At 52.5% G+C, this 17,624-nt stretch overlaps 3 protein-coding genes across 6 annotated transcripts; 1 reads left to right on the forward strand and 2 right to left on the reverse strand.

Annotated features, from left to right (window-relative positions):
- Positions 1-375: 375 nt before the first annotated feature.
- JOSD1 (Josephin domain containing 1) lies at positions 376-10,448 on the forward strand. 2 transcript variants are annotated; one of them, XR_011048245.1, is made up of 6 exons: positions 376-410; positions 831-1,646; positions 6,189-6,317; positions 6,430-6,624; positions 8,037-8,780; positions 9,336-10,448. XR_011048245.1 is itself a non-coding variant. In XM_068401701.1 (5 exons), the coding sequence occupies exons 2-5, from the start codon at positions 1,462-1,464 to the stop codon at positions 8,134-8,136; spliced, it is 609 nt and encodes a 202-aa protein (XP_068257802.1). In that variant the 5' UTR covers positions 376-410; positions 831-1,461; the 3' UTR covers positions 8,137-10,448. The 2 variants fall into 2 exon arrangements, 1 of the variants encoding a protein (XP_068257802.1); XM_068401701.1 differs by having other exon boundaries at positions 8,037-10,448.
- A 292-nt stretch (positions 10,449-10,740) lies between these two features.
- TOMM22 (translocase of outer mitochondrial membrane 22) lies at positions 10,741-12,769 on the reverse strand. The gene is made up of 4 exons (XM_068401714.1): positions 12,635-12,769; positions 12,402-12,520; positions 11,988-12,105; positions 10,741-11,500 (listed from the first exon to the last, which is right to left on the reverse strand). Exons 1-4 carry the CDS (start codon positions 12,740-12,742, stop codon positions 11,426-11,428), a joined length of 420 nt encoding a protein of 139 aa, XP_068257815.1. The 5' UTR covers positions 12,743-12,769; the 3' UTR covers positions 10,741-11,425.
- A 257-nt stretch (positions 12,770-13,026) lies between these two features.
- Positions 13,027-16,934, reverse strand: CBY1 (chibby 1, beta catenin antagonist). Of its 3 annotated transcripts, none has more exons than XM_068402077.1 (5): positions 16,857-16,934; positions 15,919-16,186; positions 14,843-14,948; positions 14,643-14,758; positions 13,027-13,579 (listed from the first exon to the last, which is right to left on the reverse strand). In XM_068402077.1, exons 2-5 carry the CDS (start codon positions 15,994-15,996, stop codon positions 13,499-13,501), a joined length of 381 nt encoding a protein of 126 aa, XP_068258178.1. In that variant the 5' UTR covers positions 15,997-16,186; positions 16,857-16,934; the 3' UTR covers positions 13,027-13,498. The 3 variants fall into 3 exon arrangements, with proteins under 3 accessions (XP_068258178.1, XP_068258179.1, XP_068258177.1); XM_068402078.1 differs by lacking the exon at positions 16,857-16,934 and adding an exon at positions 16,481-16,498; XM_068402076.1 differs by lacking the exon at positions 16,857-16,934 and having other exon boundaries at positions 15,919-16,241.
- Positions 16,935-17,624: the final 690 nt, after the last annotated feature.

Consider the following 17,624-nt stretch of genomic DNA (forward strand, 5'->3'; position numbering starts at 1 on the left):
ACAGCGCGCCCTGCCCGCGCCCCGGCAGCAGGCCCAGCCGGCTCTGCGCCCTTCCCCGGGCGCGAAGCCCGCACAGCCACGGCGCGGCCCGCGATCGAGGGCGAACCGAAAAGCCGGCTGCGGTTTGGAGGCGGGCGGGCACCGGTTCCGCGGCAGCCCCGAGGGGCGGGAAGCGGCGCGGCCCCGTCCCTGCCGCCTCGCACCTCTCCCCAATCGAGCCGCCCCGCTGACGTCAGGGGGCGGGGGCACGCGCGCGCGACGTCGGCGCGTGCGGGGCGGGCCGCAGGGCACGCGCGCCGCGGTGGGAGGGGGGGTCACGGGGCGGAGGGGGGGTAAGAGCGGAGGGAGCGCGGGGCCCGGTGCGCATGCGCGGGTGCCGTCGGTGTGAGGCGGCCGGGGCCGAGGAGCGGGTGAGGCGGCGGCGGGGCCTGGCGAGCCCCCTCGCGTCCCTCCTGAGGGGAAGGGCGAGGGCCTGGGCCCGGGGGGCGGGGAAGCTGCCTGGGGCGGGGGGGGGGGAAGGGGGGGAGGGGGTGGTGGTGTTAGTCGGGGGCCTCAGCGTGGCGGGGACGGGGCTGCCGGGGGGCTGCCGGAGCGGGGGTGTGGGGCTGGGCCTTGGCTGGGGGAAGCGGCTGCCGCCCGCGGTGGTGGGGGTGTGTGGTGGTGGTGTGTGGTGGTGGTTGTGGGAGCGCGGGGTGGGGAGGGCTGGGGTGGGAAGGTGCGAGGCAGGCCTCGGGGCTGGTCCCGCCTGCTGCCTGCGCTCCCCTCGCCCCCACGGGCTTTGTGCTGCCTCTTCTCATCGCTAACGGAGACTTCCCTTTGTCGGAGTGCAGGGTGACTTGTGAGGAATTGCCTCCCCCGGAGCTTCGACTTCGGTTTTTTTTGTGGCCTAGCAAGAAGCGGTTTCCTTTCCCAAGCTGTTGGCATCTTCTTGCCTGGATTCAGTCATTCCCAAAGGAATGGAGGAATGCAGCTGATAAGTCCTTAACCTCCCTGTGCTCCCACAGGCAGCACCAGAAGCTGGCTTCATCTTCTTTGCTTTGGCACTTTGGGCGTGGGCCTCTCTTTGTTACCTGCTCTGGGTACCTTTTTAGTGGCACTATAGACCAAAGAAGATGGAAGAAAAGGAGCGATGTGATAAATTCCAGCTGGTACCTTGAGACTAAGGGGATTCATATCTTTTGACATTTTTTTTTCTCTGTGGGGGGTGGGGGGGAGGGAAATATTACATTTTATGGGATATGGGAGGAGGGAGGAAAAATATGTTGCAGATCTTTATGTGGTTTTTAAAACCAGCCATCAGAGGCAATTACTGAATAAACTGAAGTACAAGAGGAGGGTTTGTGAGCTGGGAGCAGCACTAGCCTGCAAAAGAAACGGGCAGTGGGCTGTTGTGACTGTGGAGGAAGAAACTTCAGCGTCCTCCGTTTCTCACCACCTACTCTCCATCCACCCTACGCAAAAATGAGTTGCGTGCCATGGAAAGGTGACAAGACCAAATTGGAATCACCAGAGCCACCCCAGCTACCACCACTGCATATTTACCATGAGAAGCAGCGTAGGGAGCTGTGTGCCCTCCATGCACTCAACAATGTCTTCCAGGACAGCAATGCCTTCACTAGGGAAACCCTGCAGGAGATTTTTCAGAGGTAGGATATTCTGTGCTGGTTTTAGTTTCCCTTTGTCCTCTGTTGCTCAGAGGAATTTTCAGATCTTATTTGGGGGGAAAAATAGACCAAAGGAGGGGTTCAGAGTATGCCACTGCTTTGAACTGGATGTAGCTGCTTCTTTTAAATCCCCGCCCTTTTTTTCCCCCCCCTCTCCATGCAGAAATTCTCTTTCTTTTTACTTGTTTCTTAAACTACTCTGGCTGACAGTTTTGGGTCCAAGGGCTTTATTGCAGATGTTATCATGTGGTTGGACTGCTGTCTTCTCCCCCACCCGCCTTAATGCATTTTCTTCCTGTCTTCCATATTTTTCCCCCTGCCTTGTGTAGATGTGTTACCTTGATGGTAATAACAATTTTGGGATTGCCTTGGGAGAGTGAAGGCAGCGGGAATGACAAGTGGGTCGTCATAAAAACTTCTTGATTTAGTACCACAACACTTCAAAGTTTTTTGGAAATTAGGAGCTTTGCCAAATGAGTGACTCCTTATTCAAGCAGCTAAGTGAAGTTCTTGAAATATTATGTTTTTTTTTTTTTCTGTGCAGCAAGACCTTGTGTACTCTGTCAAACTGAATTTAATTTCAGTAGCTAGATCCCCATTTTCTGTGGCATTGCTAAATGTTTCCCAGCAGCTTCAGATAATAAAAGCATTTTTGAGTTTTACTGGGATAAACCTAAATTATTAATGTGGCTCATATTTTGCTCAGTGTTTATTTTATGCTGTTTCGATGCTTTGTGGAAATTCTCCTGTGTGTGCCTTTGAAAATTCTGGTGACCTTTCATTGATGAAGCTAAGTAATCAAACAGGAAAAGGGGTCTCCTCTGATACTCAGTCTGCAGGTGTTGTAAACATCGCATAAGTTATGCTTGAATACCCATTCCCAGCAGTTCACAGCATCTTGTGTTTGTGCCAGGTAGGAAGTCGGAGGAATTCCTGGCAGCGGTTGCACAGGTACCGTTGGACAAGGCAGTCGTGGTACCCTGTGCTGGTGAGCGGGGAGCTGTGCGCCTGTTGCTGCTGTCCTGAAAATCAGCAGATTTATGGAACTGGTGCTTGACTCATTAAACACGTGCCTGTCTTTGGCAAAAGAAATGTGGTGATGGACAACAGCAAATACCGGCTTGAAATGCTATTTACAATAGTGTTTTAAATAAAATTCCTGTTGGTGAAGCAGAGCTGGTCCGTGGCAGGCTCAAGGCACTCTTTGTCCAACGTAAAGATGCTGTGGTTTTGTTCCAGAGCAGCAATTGTCAGAATCTTAATCACAGATGGATTGCTATTGGCCTGAAGCAAACAAAGGCAGTTCATGTAGTAGAAGGAGTGTGATGATCTAATTAGTTGGCTTTCATTGGGTTTGGTGAGAGAATTAGTGTGCAGCATGAAACCTCTCAGAAAGAGCTGGGATGTTAATCTTGTCAGACCTCTTGCCCTAGGAGGGAGAGTTTGTCTTTGATTCCAACCTGGTATTGTTCCATCCTAATATTCGGATCAAGATACACAGATTGATTCAGCCCCATGGTATTATGGAAATATACGTGCAAATTCCTCTCAGAAATGGACGAGCTATAAGCTATGTGTAAGAATTGCCACTACCTTTGCATTTCTGTTGGGTTATTACTCATGTCTAGCTCTTTGACTTGCCTTTAAGACGTATGGATTTAGTTGCCCTTTATACATCACTTTTCTGTATGTCTTTCCTCTGTCTAGTCATATCCTGTGTGTTGATAAAGGACTGATGAATACTTTTAATAAGCTACAGAAAAGTTGCGAGGTGTGATTTTTTTTTTTTTTTTAAATTTTATTTTTTTTTTAAACCTGGTGTTGACAAGGGAACAAAATAACAAATAAGCTTAAGCTTTCTGTAGCTTTTACCACATCCCTTGGAAGAATGATTGAATCATGTTGCTTAATCATTAGTTTCCCTTTTGCATAAGGCCAGGGTAGTCTGATGATTATAATCTGAAGTGTATGCCAAAACTTGGTCCAAGCTCCCCTCTGATTTTGTAGTCCTTCCTCTCTTCTTTCCTCTAATACCAGAAATACCTTTTTGATGTTCCTCTGGCTTTTGTTGCAGGAAGTAAGATTGCATGTTTCAAGTGTTGCATGGAGATACAAACAAAATCACTTCACTGGAGTCCATGTATTGAGACCTGGTCAGGAAAGACAACTGCCTACAGGAATCTTGGAGGCCATTGTGTTAAGACAACATGTTGATGAAAGTTTCTGACTTAGAAAGCTCAGGAGGATTATTATCTGTATTTCTGTCCAACTTTGTCAGTCTTCCTCAGCTTAGTCTCTAGATAAAAACCCTAACTTTGGGCAGGCTACTTAATTCCTTGTCTAATCAGAATCCTTCAGCTGATGATTGTGGACACTGTTTAGGTGTGTGTGAGTAGAGACGTTGAGGTGATTCTTAGTGAAAGTTTGCTTACGGGTACCAGTGCTTTGATTGTGTCACCTCTGCTGATCTCTTCATCTCATTTCTGGGGCTCTGAAAGTTACAGGAAGGAACAAAGATAAATGTGTTCTTTCAGCTCTTAAATAAGCTTGTCTCTGGAAGACAGTGCCACAAGAGGGTGCTTGTGCAACCCAAAGAGCTCTGTTAATTGGAAGGCTTTCCTAGCTCGCTGGCACTCACGAGAGTTGATAGGTTGAACAAATGATATTGAGGAATTAGTTGTAGCCAAGTGACCTTGCTTTATGGAGATGCTGGAAGAGCTGTGACAAGCTACAGTTGCATGTTTGTGATTAGTAAAATACAGAAGAGCTTTGGAGGCTGGAAACCGTGATTCTCTGAAAATGTCACTGCCTTGCTCGGAAATGCCCAGTGGTGGGTATTAATCGCTTTTCCTATTACCATGTTGTTTTGGACTCTTCTCCCTTATGTAGTTAAGTCACTTCCCAGGTTGTTCTGTTGCAGTTGGCTCCACTGCAAGAAAACTCACAGCTGATGCAAAAAGCTACCTGTCTGTAGCCTTTCTAGCTTTGGTTGGTCTGAAACTCTCTACTCAATCCACTGCTTGCTGCTTCTTGTCAAATGCCTTCTGTTGTCAGAGGAGGAATGCAGAAGGGCTGAGGGATTTTCACTGGATGAAATATGCCTGCAGAACTTGCACTGTGCTAAAGGCTGAGTGAAAAACATGTGGGAACATCAGGAGTTTTGGGGGATGGAGTTGACATAAGGGAGAGACAGGTGAAACATGGATATTTGGATGATATGAAACCATCTGAACCTTGCGTCAGCAGAACTAATGGAGTCCTTACCAATCAAAAGAGCAACTCGTCACAACAGAATTGATCTCAGGCTTGACTTTCTTTGGTTTGGCATGAGAACCTTGCTGTTTTCTGCTCCCAATTTCCCCCTGTGCTTGCTCTTGCAGCTGTTGGAGCCCATCTGTCACCTTCATAATAATTCACGCCTTTGTTGTTTCCCCTCCTCACAAAATGTATTTGGGGAAAAACCACAAAACAATAGAAGTGTCTGGGTTTTTTTGCCATGAGTCTCCATGTTTTCTGCCTTGCATCCATTATCTGCATTTGTGCAAAGCCTGTTTTATATTTTTGCATGTAACGTGATGGACTGTGGTTCTGGATTTTAGATGCTATAGTAACACAAGTGATGTCTGGGCAAGCTTATGGATTAAAGCTGAAGAGATTTGTTTGCAACAAGGTTAGCTGTTTAGTTACCTACAGCAACAGAATTTTTTTTTATCATATAGCAACGGGGATGCTTTAGAAAGCTCCCAAAGCCAAATACCTTCACAGCTTTGTGTCTGAATACTTCTTTCATTTACCAGCGGGGGGTGAGGGAGAACAACCTTTTCTGCAGCCAACCCACCCTGCCTCTTGTTATCCACTCTTCAAGACTAGTGTCGACTGTTGAACTCTTGAAATTGTGATAGCCATTGTTCTAAATGGCAAACTGGCATTTACTCCAACCATGAATTACAGAATCAACCAGGTTGGAAGAGACCTCAGAGATCATCGAGTCCAACCATTGCCCTGACACCACCCTGTCAACTAGACCATGGCACTAAAGGCCATGTCCAGTCTTTTCTTAAATACATCCAGAGATGGTGACTCCACCACCTCCCTGGGCAGCCCATTCCAATGTCTAATAACCCTTTCTGAAAAGAAATTCTTCCTAATGTCCAACCTGAACCTCCCCTGGCGAAGCTCAAGAATTGAGGAAAAAATAATTGAAGCATCCTTCAGAAGTGCCAGTTCAAGGTGGGGAAAAAGAGCTTCCTGCTTGGCAGTCTCTTTCACATCAAAGGTAGGATCTTTGGAGGCTTTGTGCATCGAAGTTATTCTTAATGCATTATTTATCCCTCTCAGGCCCTTTGAGTGATAAGGGGGAACGGAATAGAATCACAGAATAGTTTGGGTTGGAAGGGACCTTTTGTGTTTAAACACAAAAACCCCTGAAAACGAGCTTCAAGTTATACGGCAAGTAGCCCCTTCCAACTGTGGAATATAGGTTCTGCAAACACACGCTAGAGCAGTCTCCTGTTCTGTTTGCAGGCTGTCTCCCAACACCATGGTGACGCCCCACAAGAAGAGCATGCTGGGAAACGGAAACTATGATGTGAACGTGATCATGGCAGCACTTCAGACCAAAGGCTATGAGGCGGTTTGGTGGGACAAGCGCAGGTACTGAGAAGTCATGTAATTCTGGAGACAGCCACTGTAAAAAGGAGAAAGAGATGAAGTTAAAGTACCAGAATATAATCGTATCTCGGTCTTGTTTTCTGCACTCTTTCAGGGATGTTAATGTCATTGCCCTGTCTAACGTGATGGGCTTCATCATGAATCTGCCCTCCAGCCTTTGCTGGGGCCCCTTGAAGCTCCCCCTCAAGCGACAGCACTGGATCTGCGTCCGGGAGGTGGGCGGCACCTACTACAACCTCGACTCCAAACTCAAGGTGCCTGAGTGGATCGGAGGTGAAAGTGAGCTCAGGTAGGATTTTTTTGTATTCTGTTCCTCCTCAAATCCATCCCTGTTGGAGGTGGGGGATCTGTCCTTAAACAGTTAGCAATTGAAAACATTTATGGTTGAACTTCAATAGCAAAGATTTGAGAGGAATAAGGTTCTTGTGCCTCCACTTAGGTATCTACCCCACTTGTGCAAAGCTAGGAGAATGCTTTCACCAGTAGTGATCTCTGCGAGCTCAGGAGAGCCTGATTTCATCTCTTACATGACTGGCTCTGTCACTAGTGATGAAGGCAGAGGCCGAGTCTGGTATTAGTGAGTGACACCTGCAACGAGATGTGCTGTCCCTTGCTCTCTCCTAACGTGTGAGAGTATCACCATTCCGTTGCCTCTTTAGTAGTGACCTGTGTGTGTGTTCCCAACAAAAGGCTTTCCAGATTAGAAGTGCAACCTTACTCTTGACAGCAGTGAAAGCTGCTTGCTAGGAGTCACCTGTCTACGTAAGCGTATGCTGCGCTTCTGGCTTGACTCTCCTCTTCAATTTTAACACGAGATGGTGTCATTACTTTGACTGTAAAGTCTCACCTGCTTTTAGTTGCCATTCAGCTTCCATTCTGTCCTGTTCTAAAGCCTACTGGCAGCTTTGCTGCCTCAGCTAGACTTGTTCCGAGGTAGGGATTGCACAGGAGCAGTATTTGCAGAGCCTACCATGCCATTAAGGTCATGGTAAAGTGAATGTCAGCCTTTTGTGAACTTTTGGGATAAAGTAACACGGTTCTGGAAATGCTGTGCAGAGCTTCTGGTGGATTTTGTCCTGGGTGTGCTGTTCCTCAGCAATAAATGAGGGCTTTATATATAGGGAACTTTGGAAATCTGGGCTGGAAGATATCAGAGAAAACATGGATTTGACTTTCATAGTTATTCGAGATAATCCAAGTTTGGTATTATAAAAAGCTTCTGGGCAGAAAGGGGCTGCAGAACCATGTCCGATGACCAGGTGGTACGCTACTCCTACAGCCTGCGATAAGGACATCTAAATAATGGGGTTTTTTTCCCCACAAGTATTCCAGGTTTGTTGGAATTATTTTAAAATACAGTGGGATTCTTGATCTCAGAGATCTGAAGAAACTGCACTTGGTTTTAATTCTATTTTTGCCACCTTGGAAAACTGGAAAGTGATACCTATATAGACTTCTCTGCTGAGGCTAAGATCATGCTTATCTGATTCAATACACCTCTAACCCAGCAAGTTATTGCAGAATCTCGTGGGGCAAGTTTAATATTTGGGCTTTTTTTTTTTTGTCAGAAGATAACTAAAGACGGTGTGTGTGGGTTTCCTCCTGTTTCTTGTCATGTTTGCAGTTATTTGCGTTAGTTGTTGTAGAAGACGACAAAGTTCTACATTCAGTGGTGCTTATTTCTGTTTCTCTTTATGATAGGAAATTTTTGAAACACCAGCTGAGAGGAAAGAACTGCGAACTCCTGCTGGTGGTGCCAGAGGAGGTGGAAGCACATCAGAGCTGGAGAGCTGACGTGTGACCCAGACTGACTCTGTCCTCCCACTACAGCTCTTCCCCTTTACTGAACTCCCAACATCCTGAAACCTGGATAACGGGTGCCCTGACTCTTCTCATCTGGAACTTCCTTTGTTAGGCTCTTCTCTTCCTTCCTTGGTGCAATAGGGCAATGGCGCAGGACATTGTGAGGGGGGAAGAATTGAGGGCAGAATGGAGGAAACTGGAAGCCAGTCACTTTAATTTCAAAGGCGGATGAGCTGCGTGCCCTTCAGCTCGCTAGAAGTCATTGTGCTCTTTAAAACTGGGCTTTGGGGCTAGGGCGTCTGGAAGCCTCTGGCCTCCCTTTCCCCACATTGGTCAAGGCCGCATGTGGTAGGACACTGCTCCCTCTGGGGCTTGCCGGGGAGGAGCGGGGGCCGAGCACGCTGCCGCCTCTTCACAAGTCTCTCCCTCCAAAACAAGTCGTCATGAAGATATTGGCAATTCCTAAGGGTCTCTCAGGACACACTCTGAAACACTAGGAATGGTGCGGTGCTCGGCACGACCCTCTGCTTCTTAGGGATGATTTGTGCCAGGAATGAGAAAACAGTAATAAAAACAGCGTTATCTTTCAAGAAATTCTTCGGGTAGCTAGAGGATTCTTCCCCAGCGTCTCCAGGGATTTAGGTATGTGGTGAGCGGTTGTTCGGCAGCATGTGGCTGGCTAAGGTGACATGGAAACAGCAGGCACAGGCTAATTGAGGAGTATCGAGTTTCTGGGCTGGAGAGAGGCCATAGTCTGCTTGGGTTTCTTTGTGCTACGTTGAGGTTTTTTTTCTTTTTTAGTATCTATTTTGGTCTTCTGCACGGTCACCGAGTAGTTTAGAGGCTGCTCAGAGAAAGGAATAAAACTGAAGAGGTTTTGAGAGGAATTCATTCCCTTTGATTTTCCTTTTTCCACAAGTGTAGCCCACAGTCGCGAATGTCACGTGAAAGGTCCCAGAAAGAGGTAAAGTTACAAAGCAAAAATTGGCCGAGGAGGGAAGCCATTATCATAGTCAGTTTTTGCCCTTTTTATTGTTGCTAGCTGATAACGTGGGAGATACAGAGGGTGCACCAGAGCCTTCAGGTGTTAGAGAGACCCTGGCCTGGTAGTTGAACCAACTTATCTTCTAGCGTTGGCCAACAAACATTCCATTAATGGACGAATCGCTTTTTCCTCCCCTCCCTTCCGCCGGGAAGAGTGACTAGATATGGAGACGCTACGAGGAATCTCTGTCGGCTGCTTCCCGGTCACCTGGGCAAGCTGTAGCTCACTCACACCTTCCACAGCAGGAGGAGGAAATGCTGAATTTAGAACAGACTTCGTTGTGTTTAGCTTTTCCTGGCTGAGCTGCTGTTTGCTTCCCTCCTTGATGCGAGGGATGTCTCAGTTAAACAGCAGTCTCTGTGACGTGACGGAGCTCGAAGGATCCTGCTCCATCGTGCAGGAAAGTCTCATCACTGGTGTTTGAGCTTGCGAAAGGAGAGGCTGTAACTGCCTCTGCTCCGTTATTTTTCTCTTGAGAGCTCCGCAAACCCATGAGCGGGTGCTCGAAGCTGAGAGACCACCGAAATCGCACCTTCCTAACAGACGCCACGTGACGACGGGACGATGCTGTTCACCAACCCCCGGACATCTGGCAAGTACCATTTTGCTGTCTTTTGAGCACAGGCTCCCACAGTCCAGGGCACACGGCTCTTGCGTTTTAAAGACCCAATGTTTCTATAAAAAGTCCTATTTCGTAACACATTCCGATGACCGATACCAGCTGGCAGTTTTTAAACACTTTCCAGGCAGGACACGCAGCCTGCAGGCGTTCTGCTCGTGACTTGAAGCCATTTCTTCAAGGTGGGGGGCGGGGGGAGGGAATAAATATCAATAGCAACGTTTTCTATGCTGATTAAAGTTGCACTTTGGAGAAACCCTGTTTGCATGGAAACTGCAAGCCAACGGATCAGTGCACAATATGCAAAGATGTTTTAAAATATTTTTGGGCTACTTTCCTCTCCTTGTACGTCAGCTCCTTTCCTGTGGTGGGGCTGGGGGGAACAGTGTGATCCAGCTGCTCAGGTAAAGGGAAAGTGCATGATCACAGCCCCGGGGGAGGTGAGGCTGCTGTGCCCCAGAGGGTGGGCAAGCTGGTCCAGTCCCACTGCTTGGGAGTGGGGAGCCCCTGTTTGTGTTCTTGCTTGTTTGGTTTTGTTAGAGCCTTGTCTTGGGTTTGTTTACAGAGATGTATTTTGTTTAACCAAATATTAAAAATGGAAAAAAACCCACATTTCCATGTAAATGTCCTATCACTTCTGTTTGTTCAGCTGAATTGTTCTGTAACAAAGTATGTAAAGGACAAATAAATTTTTTTTTCTTTGGTTATAAAACTGTAGCCTTTCTGAGAGTTAAGAACCTCGAAAGTCGGTCATGGGCGCTGAGGTAGAATCGCCTCTCTGAGACCTCCCTGGAGCCATGCAAAGCTTTCTCAGCCCCCTGAAGGTGACAAAGCCCTGTCTGTCCCCTCTCCCACAGCCAGACTGTGCATGGAAGGGAAAGGTCTCTGCCCACAAAGCCACCAACAGCTCTGGAAGAACTGAGCCTCCCTCAAGGACGTCTATTAAAACCACACTGCTCAGGTTGGATTTATTTAATATTCAATACAAAAAAATAGGCAGCCAATATCTGAAGTTCTACTTTATGAGGCAGAGGATCAGCGCAGATGTGATCGTCTGGGACCTGGCCTGCTGCGCCCTGGGAGCTCACGCACACACACACGAAGTTGCTGTTAAAAGTATTTTTGCACATCTCTCTTCCCAGAGAGTGTTTTCCACAGGGTGCAGCTACACGCACCCCTCCTTCCTTTGCTTCGCCTGCTGGGAAAGTCGCTCCTCCCGTCACTGGTGTCCTCCGGCTCCGAGTCAGCCAGGAAAGGATTCGTTTTGTTCGGCTGCCACCTTTCGAAGCCTGACCTGTGCCCTGGGGTGGTTTTGTGGCGGGGCAAGGAGCCTGGAAGAAGAACTCCCCCAGTTCAAGTCTTTGTAACTGGTTATGGCATAGTGATTGAATAAAAGGAAAGACTCACGACTTCTAAGGGGGAAGGATGCAGACAGGAACCGTCATCAGGTCCAAAGAGGGGGTGCTTCCCCCTCATGTTATGAACAGGTCAATGTCCCAAAAGAGAGCCAAAAATAAAAACAAACAGAAAAAAAAAATGCCCTGACCCAACAAATCAACAGTTCAATGTATCATCATCTCGAGGTCTTCCCACATGATATGAATCCAACGCAGCTCCCCCAAATTAGATTTTTCCAGACAGCGGAGGTAGGGCCCCTGGCATTCCTCCTGAGAGCCCCGTGTTGGGTCCGAGGAGGATCTGGAAGGAAAGCAGTCAGTTGAGGGGCTGTGAGGACACGGGGTGGCTGCCCTGTGCTGCCCTCCCTTCCCCTCCCCTCCCCTCCTGCAGCTACTCAGCGGGACACCGAAGGCACTACTGGTGTTTTGCGGTATCAGTTCCTCCCCTGCTCTGACAACCAGGTTTAACACGCAGCCACACCAAATGCACACAGGGCGGGTTTGGACGTTGCCACATTAGGCCCACGTGTGCTCCCCACTGTACGTTTCGGCCCAGTGAAACCCAGGTTGGGTTTGCGAGAGCTTGCTGCCAGCCCATTACTGGGAATCGGCAAGATCGTCCCACTGGAACATCCAACTAGAGCATCTCTTGGGATGAACGAGGCCACTATGTAGAACAAACCACGCTCTGCTCCCTAAGCTCCTCCAACAGCTGGGAACTGGGAGAGGTAGGTGCACGCGGAGCCGACTGAAGGGCCAGCAGAGAGGGCTGGGGTGCCCCTGCTCACCTGTCGCTGCTGCAGCTGTTGCTGTTGCTCCATCTGCAGTTTTTCCGTTTCAAAGACCACAGGAAGAACCAGAATCATGAAGGAGGTGGTCCCAATCCATAAAGCTGCCCTAGAGAATCTAGGGAAGAGAAACCACGTTAGGAATAAGAAGCGGTTTCTCAGGTGCTTCTTATAGGAGCTGGGCTTCTCCCGCGTTTCCTCCCTGTGCCTCGGACAAAAGCCTTCCCCCAGTCCCATCCCCGCACCCCGGAGCGGCCCACCCCCAGCACCTTCCCCCGCCCTCCCCACCCGGCTTTGCCCACGCTGCCGAGAAACAGCGACCGCGGCCCTGCCGCTCCCGCCCGCCCCGCGCTGCGGTACCAGCGGCCAAAGGCCCGAGAGACTCCCGCCCAGCCCGGCCCGCCGCTCCCTCACCTGTACATCTTCTGCGCTACCGTCAGCGACAGGTCGAAGGTGGCTCCGGCCGCCGAGCGGACGCTCTCGGGGAACATCTCCGTCAGCCCCCACAGCCGCTCCGCCAGCGTCTCGTCGAGCTGCCGGGGACACGCACCGCGTCAGGCCCGCCCGGCCCTGCGCGCCCGCCGGGGTCACCCCGCGCGCCCGGCCCGGCCCGGCCCTGCCCGCCCCGCCGCCAGCGGCCCCGCTACCTCTTCGTCGTCGTCCTCCTCCTCCAGCTCGTCCTCCAGCTCCTCGGCCTTGCCCGAGCCGCCCTTGGGCAGCAGCTCCTCCGGAGACAGGGACGCAGCGGCCGCCATCACCACCAGCCAGGGACGGAAAGGGCGGCGAGCCAGCGGAAGCGGAAGGGCGGCCGGAGCGCCGCCGGAAGCAGATCGGTGCTCCCGCCGCCCGGGCTCGGGGAAGGCAGCGGCCCCTGGCGGCGGGGAGGAGCGCCGGCCGCCCCCTGGTCCCGGTCCCGCTCCCCGTCCCGGTTCCCCCCGCCCCACTTCCAGCCCGCAGCACGACCCTTTACACAACAAACACCCGTAGAATCTGGTTTTAAGTGTAAATTTTTATGTAAAGTTTGCACAAACCCGTGAGAACAGGCAGCTCCAGCATCCTGCTGGCCAAAGGCAAGCGGCAACACTCATGTGAGCCCCCGGGCTCCCCTGAGGGGACAGATTTGGGGGGGTGGCGGGGGTTTCCCTGCGTTTTTAAGCCCAGAAGGGGCTCACCCCGAGGTGGATCTTCTCCCCCGTCTGTTGCCGCGCTGCCTTAAGAAAGAGGGTACCGACCGCTGGGCTGCAGTGAGGGGACGTAGCGAGGTAACGTGCTCTGAGAAAGGACGTGAGCGTTAATGAGGGGTGTCGCGGCGTGACTCGTCGGGGTGCCCGGCCAGCCCTGATGTGGTACCTACAGCGCCACACATCACCGGAGGCAGCTTGCAACTCCTGGAACAAAGTACCTACACGCAGTACCAGCACGGCCAGGAGGCCGGCACCAGCCCCGGTGTCCCGCCTGCAGGGGCAGCCGAGACTCAGAGCCAGCCTCCTCACCCTCCAGCCACTTCTTCTTCACTTCCTCCTCCGGCTGTGGTTCTTCAGTTCCTCCAGCTCCTTCTCCATCAGGTGGGACTCAGCTGTGGTCTCGGAGAGCTGCAACACACAGCAGACAACGACAAGAGTGAGCTACTCCTCCAGCCTCCGCCCTGTGCTACGTCTGCGGGGCCGACACCGGACCTGCGACCTCACGGCCCGTCCCGTACCTTGGACACGCGTGGCAGGACACAAAAGCCCCCCGGAGGGATCAGAGGTTGCTCTCCCTCTGGAGAAGCACCTCGTGTCGCAGCAGCAGACACACTGAGACATTTGTGCCTCAAAAACTTTTCCAATTTCACAGCACAACCTTTCCAGAGGCATCGCCAAGATTTAGAGCCGCAGGCCAGCACCCGCGCGAGGGAATCTGTTCCCGTCTGAGCAAGAGGGGAGCCGAGATCTCGCACTTCACTGAGGTCGCCTGGAACACCTGGAGAGCAGCTGGGGCTTCTGCTAAGCGCTCCAGCTACAAAAGCCGCTTGCCAGTTTTGGAACATGGGCAAAGTGTAAGGAAGGAAAATGATGAAGCAATACGTAAGTGTTCATTCTGACCGACACAAAGGCTGCGTCACTTAACAGCCTGAGAATACACATGTAACTATTTCACTGAAAATGTCTCGAGATTTTAAGCACGAAGCTGTGATCCCTGGGTAAGGGTGAATTTCAGTTTATTTAGGGCTTAGGAATTCTTTCGTCCATAGGTTTACACCTAGAATAGATGTCACACCACTTGTCACAGCAGAGGGAAGCTATAATCTCCTGTGACCAGAAGGGGTGCCTGTAACTCGGTCTCACAGTTAGGGCAGAGGCCAGAGTGGCAAGAAAAACGCCATATTCCATGCAGAAAGGGAAAGAGGAGACACGGCACTTGCAGAGGCTCCTCTCTAATCCAGCCACACCGTTCACTAAAGTCAAGCTCTGCTGCAGGGGGAACCTTCCCCTCTGCTCACAGAGGAGATCAGACTTTCCTCCCATGGTCACTTTGCCGTTACAGTTGTCTCACACAGCAGGGTAAAGCAGACAGAGCGGGGTGCAGTGAGAACAGTTGCCCTTGGCTGTCCCAGCGCCCTTCCCTTGGGCATTTGTGCTGCTGTGGGCAGGTGGCCATTGGGCAAAGACTCACCATGTCCAGCAGAATATTCACTTTCAGCCGAAGGAGGTTGTTTTCTTCCTCTAGCTGCTGGTTTCGTTTGCGCAAGCGTTGCACCTCCCTGCGATCCCCCGTGAAGCTTCCTGATTCTGGAAGGAAGGAAAGAGGTGCAAACAAGGACTGTCGGCCAACCGTGGCTACTTCAGGTCAAAGCAAGGTGAGCTCCTCTCTACCTGCCACCCACTGGCCATTTTCAAACTTCAGGCTCTGGCCAGCAAGGTTCATGGTGGGGATGCCGTACTCCAGGCCCAGCTCAATCTCACGGGTCGATCTATCCAGCTGCAGGGAGAAGATCACACTCAGCATTTTACAGAAATCCAAAGCCACCCCTTGCACTCCCATTTCTTAGTGACTGGCATTCCAGTGGAAGCTGCTGGTCTGACTGGCCCTGGAGCCTTAAACCCGGCTTTAGTCATGACCTGCTGCAGCAGCAGACCGGCTCCTCTCGCTACCATTATCCTCCCCCTCTACACTGCCCTAATGAGGCCGCACCTGGAGTACTGTGTCCAGTTCTGGACCCCCGAGTTCAAGAAAGACAAGGAACTACTGGAGAGAGTCTAGCGGAGGGCTACAAAGATGATCAGAGGACTGGAGCATCTCTCTTATGAGGAGAGGCTGAGAGAGCTGGGTCTGTTTAGCCTGGAGGGGACCTTATCAATACTTACAAATACCTTAGGGGCAGGTGTCAAGGGGGTGGGGAAGACTCTTCTCAGGGGTGCCCAGTGACAGGACAAATGGTACTGGGCACAAACTGAAACACGGGAAGTTTCATCCAAACATGAGGAAAAGCTTCTTTACTTTGAGGGTGACAGAGCACTGGAACAGGCTGCCCAGGGAGGTTGCGAGTCTCCTCTGGAGATATTCAAAACCCACCTGGATGCGACCCTGTGCAACGTGCTCTAGGTGAACCTACTTTGGCAGGGGGTTGGACTAGGTGGTCTTCAGAGGTCCCTTCCAACCCCAACCATTCTGTGATTCTCCTGCCCAAACATACACTCATCACCCTGGGCTTAGAGACCATGGGTGACTAGCTCTAGGTGAAGCAGTTCTGGGCTGTGGGTGGGGTGATGATGATCCTCCCCTGAGCTGTTCCATTTTTACCTTCATATTTGGTCACTGGCAATCAGAAACAGTGCTGCCCCGCAGGTGGAAAGAGGCACGGTTGGGAGCTCTTGTGAGGGTTATGGCACTCACAGCAGAAGCCACCCACCCCTGGTCACCAAGCAAGGCCACAGGCACTGGGACTCACCAGGTGCAGGTTGGAGAGAGAAGCGCATTTCCTGGGGGGCGTCTTCTTGGGGCTGAAGGCGTTCCCAAAGAGGGGCATCGCGCACCACTGGCCGAGCGCGCGGGGCGCTCCTGACGGCCTCGCCCTGCTCCCCACACAGGGGGTATGTGGCCTGTCCCAGGCCGTAGGCCACAAGTGGCGAGGTGACAAGATGGCTCCGTCAGCAGGGACGGGGTTCCCTCCGGCGGCCCGTTCTCTGGCAGTTCCACTGACGGGACCTGGTTTCCACCTACAACCAGACCACACACCCATTTCTCCTCACGCCGTGCGCCCCCCCCCGCCAAAAGGGGTTCAATGGCGGCGGAGGAGGGGGGGTGGCGTGGGGCCTGTCCCGCCCGCCCCGCCCTGACAGGGCCGCGCCCCTCCCGCCGGCACGCGGCTCCCCTCGCGCCTCCGCCGCCACGTGACCGCGATGGGGCGGGGAGTCGGGGGGGGGACACGAACGGCGCGAGGCCGCCCTGACGTCACACCCCCCGCCCCAGCGCCACCGTAAGCGCGAACCGACGGCCGCCCCGGCCCTCACCTGCACCGCCTCCACCGCCCTCCGCGCAGGCGCACTCGGCAGCCAGCGCCACGCGGCATCGGCGGGGTGGGGGCACGGGCCGTACCACCCAACGGAAGAGCCCAGGAGAAGGGAGGGAGCGTGATTCCCCGCAGGGGCCACCACCGGGGTGGCCCCTCGTTCTGTTTTCCCTCCCGCCATCTCACTGGCGAAACCACCGGGCTCGGCGAGGGCTGAGCAGATGAGGAACACCCCCCCACACGCACACATACCACCCCCCCCCCCCCCGCCCCAGAGTGGTAGGGTCAGCCCGGCGGTGCGGGGGCGGCTGGGCCAGGCTGCTCCATCGAGGTTCGCCTTAATTATGGGGGGGGAGGGGGGGAGAAGAGCACCTTACCGGCGAGCCGCGCCTGCTCTCGGCGCTCCCCGTCCGTCACCGCGCCGGTGGGCTCAGCCGCTGCTGCCGTCGCGTGCCTCGGGAGCAGTTTGCGGCCGTTGCGTTGCCATGGTGACGGTCTTGCTCCGCCGCTCCCCCCCGCGGCGGCCCGCGGGCCTGGGCGATGCTCCGGGGCTGCCGCCTCGGGGGCGGGCGAAGGAGGCCGCGCCGGAGGGCCTGGCTGACGGGCCTTCGGGTATGCTCGGCGGCCTCTTGCCGTCTCCCGGCTCGGCGCCCCGCTCCGAGCCTGCCCTCGGGCCCGGTGACTGTGGTGGAGAGGGGGGAGCGCGGAGGAGCTGGTGCTGTGGAGATGGGGCTCCATGAGAGCGTGGTCGGGGTGCATCAGACTGGTGGTGTTCTGCCCGCTGATTCCTCACACGTTGCCTAAAATGCTGGAATTGGTCGGAAGGGTTTTTTAAGTCGTTTTTTGTGGATAAACAACTAAACGCCATTAGGGAGAGAATCCCTCCTTATTTGGGTACGTGGGAGAAGAAGTGGAGAAGGTCTGGGGTCCCGGGCTCCCTGGGTTCAGGGAATGATGGGTTAGCAGTTGGAGAGAGAAGAGCAGGCAGTTCTTTAATAAGCTGTCCTCTGAAGCAGTCCCCGTGTCCTGATTTTCTGTGCATCTTACAAACTTCTCCCTTCTCAGCACTTGACGGGATAAAATTAAGTTTTATTGTGTTACTTGCTGGCTTGTATTCCATGGGAGGTGGCTTTGGTAGTTGGTTT

This window comes from Nyctibius grandis, chromosome 5, assembly GCF_013368605.1.
Source record: "Nyctibius grandis isolate bNycGra1 chromosome 5, bNycGra1.pri, whole genome shotgun sequence".
NCBI classification, from domain to species: domain Eukaryota; kingdom Metazoa; phylum Chordata; class Aves; order Nyctibiiformes; family Nyctibiidae; genus Nyctibius; species Nyctibius grandis.

Excerpts from the sequence above, each read along its gene's own strand:
- CBY1 (XM_068402076.1), bottom strand. The coding sequence starts at position 16,209 with ATGGGTGTGTGGTCTGGTTGTAGGTGGAAACCAGGTCCCGTCAGTGGA. Across the intron at positions 14,949-15,918 it reads CTCTCTCCAACCTGCACCTG|CTGGATAGATCGACCCGTGA; the intron begins GTGAGTCCCAGT and ends TTCTCCCTGCAG. Across the intron at positions 14,759-14,842 it reads AAATGGCCAGTGGGTGGCAG|AATCAGGAAGCTTCACGGGG; the intron begins GTAGAGAGGAGC and ends CCTTCCTTCCAG.
- JOSD1 (XM_068401701.1), top strand. The coding sequence starts at position 1,462 with ATGAGTTGCGTGCCATGGAAAGGTGACAAGACCAAATTGGAATCACCA. Across the intron at positions 6,318-6,429 it reads GTTTGGTGGGACAAGCGCAG|GGATGTTAATGTCATTGCCC; the intron begins GTACTGAGAAGT and ends GCACTCTTTCAG. Across the intron at positions 6,625-8,036 it reads GGAGGTGAAAGTGAGCTCAG|GAAATTTTTGAAACACCAGC; the intron begins GTAGGATTTTTT and ends TCTTTATGATAG.
- TOMM22 (XM_068401714.1), bottom strand. The coding sequence starts at position 12,742 with ATGGCGGCCGCTGCGTCCCTGTCTCCGGAGGAGCTGCTGCCCAAGGGC. Across the intron at positions 12,106-12,401 it reads GTAGCGCAGAAGATGTACAG|ATTCTCTAGGGCAGCTTTAT; the intron begins GTGAGGGAGCGG and ends TCTCTTCCCTAG. Across the intron at positions 11,501-11,987 it reads AACAGCTGCAGCAGCGACAG|ATCCTCCTCGGACCCAACAC; the intron begins GTGAGCAGGGGC and ends CTTTCCTTCCAG.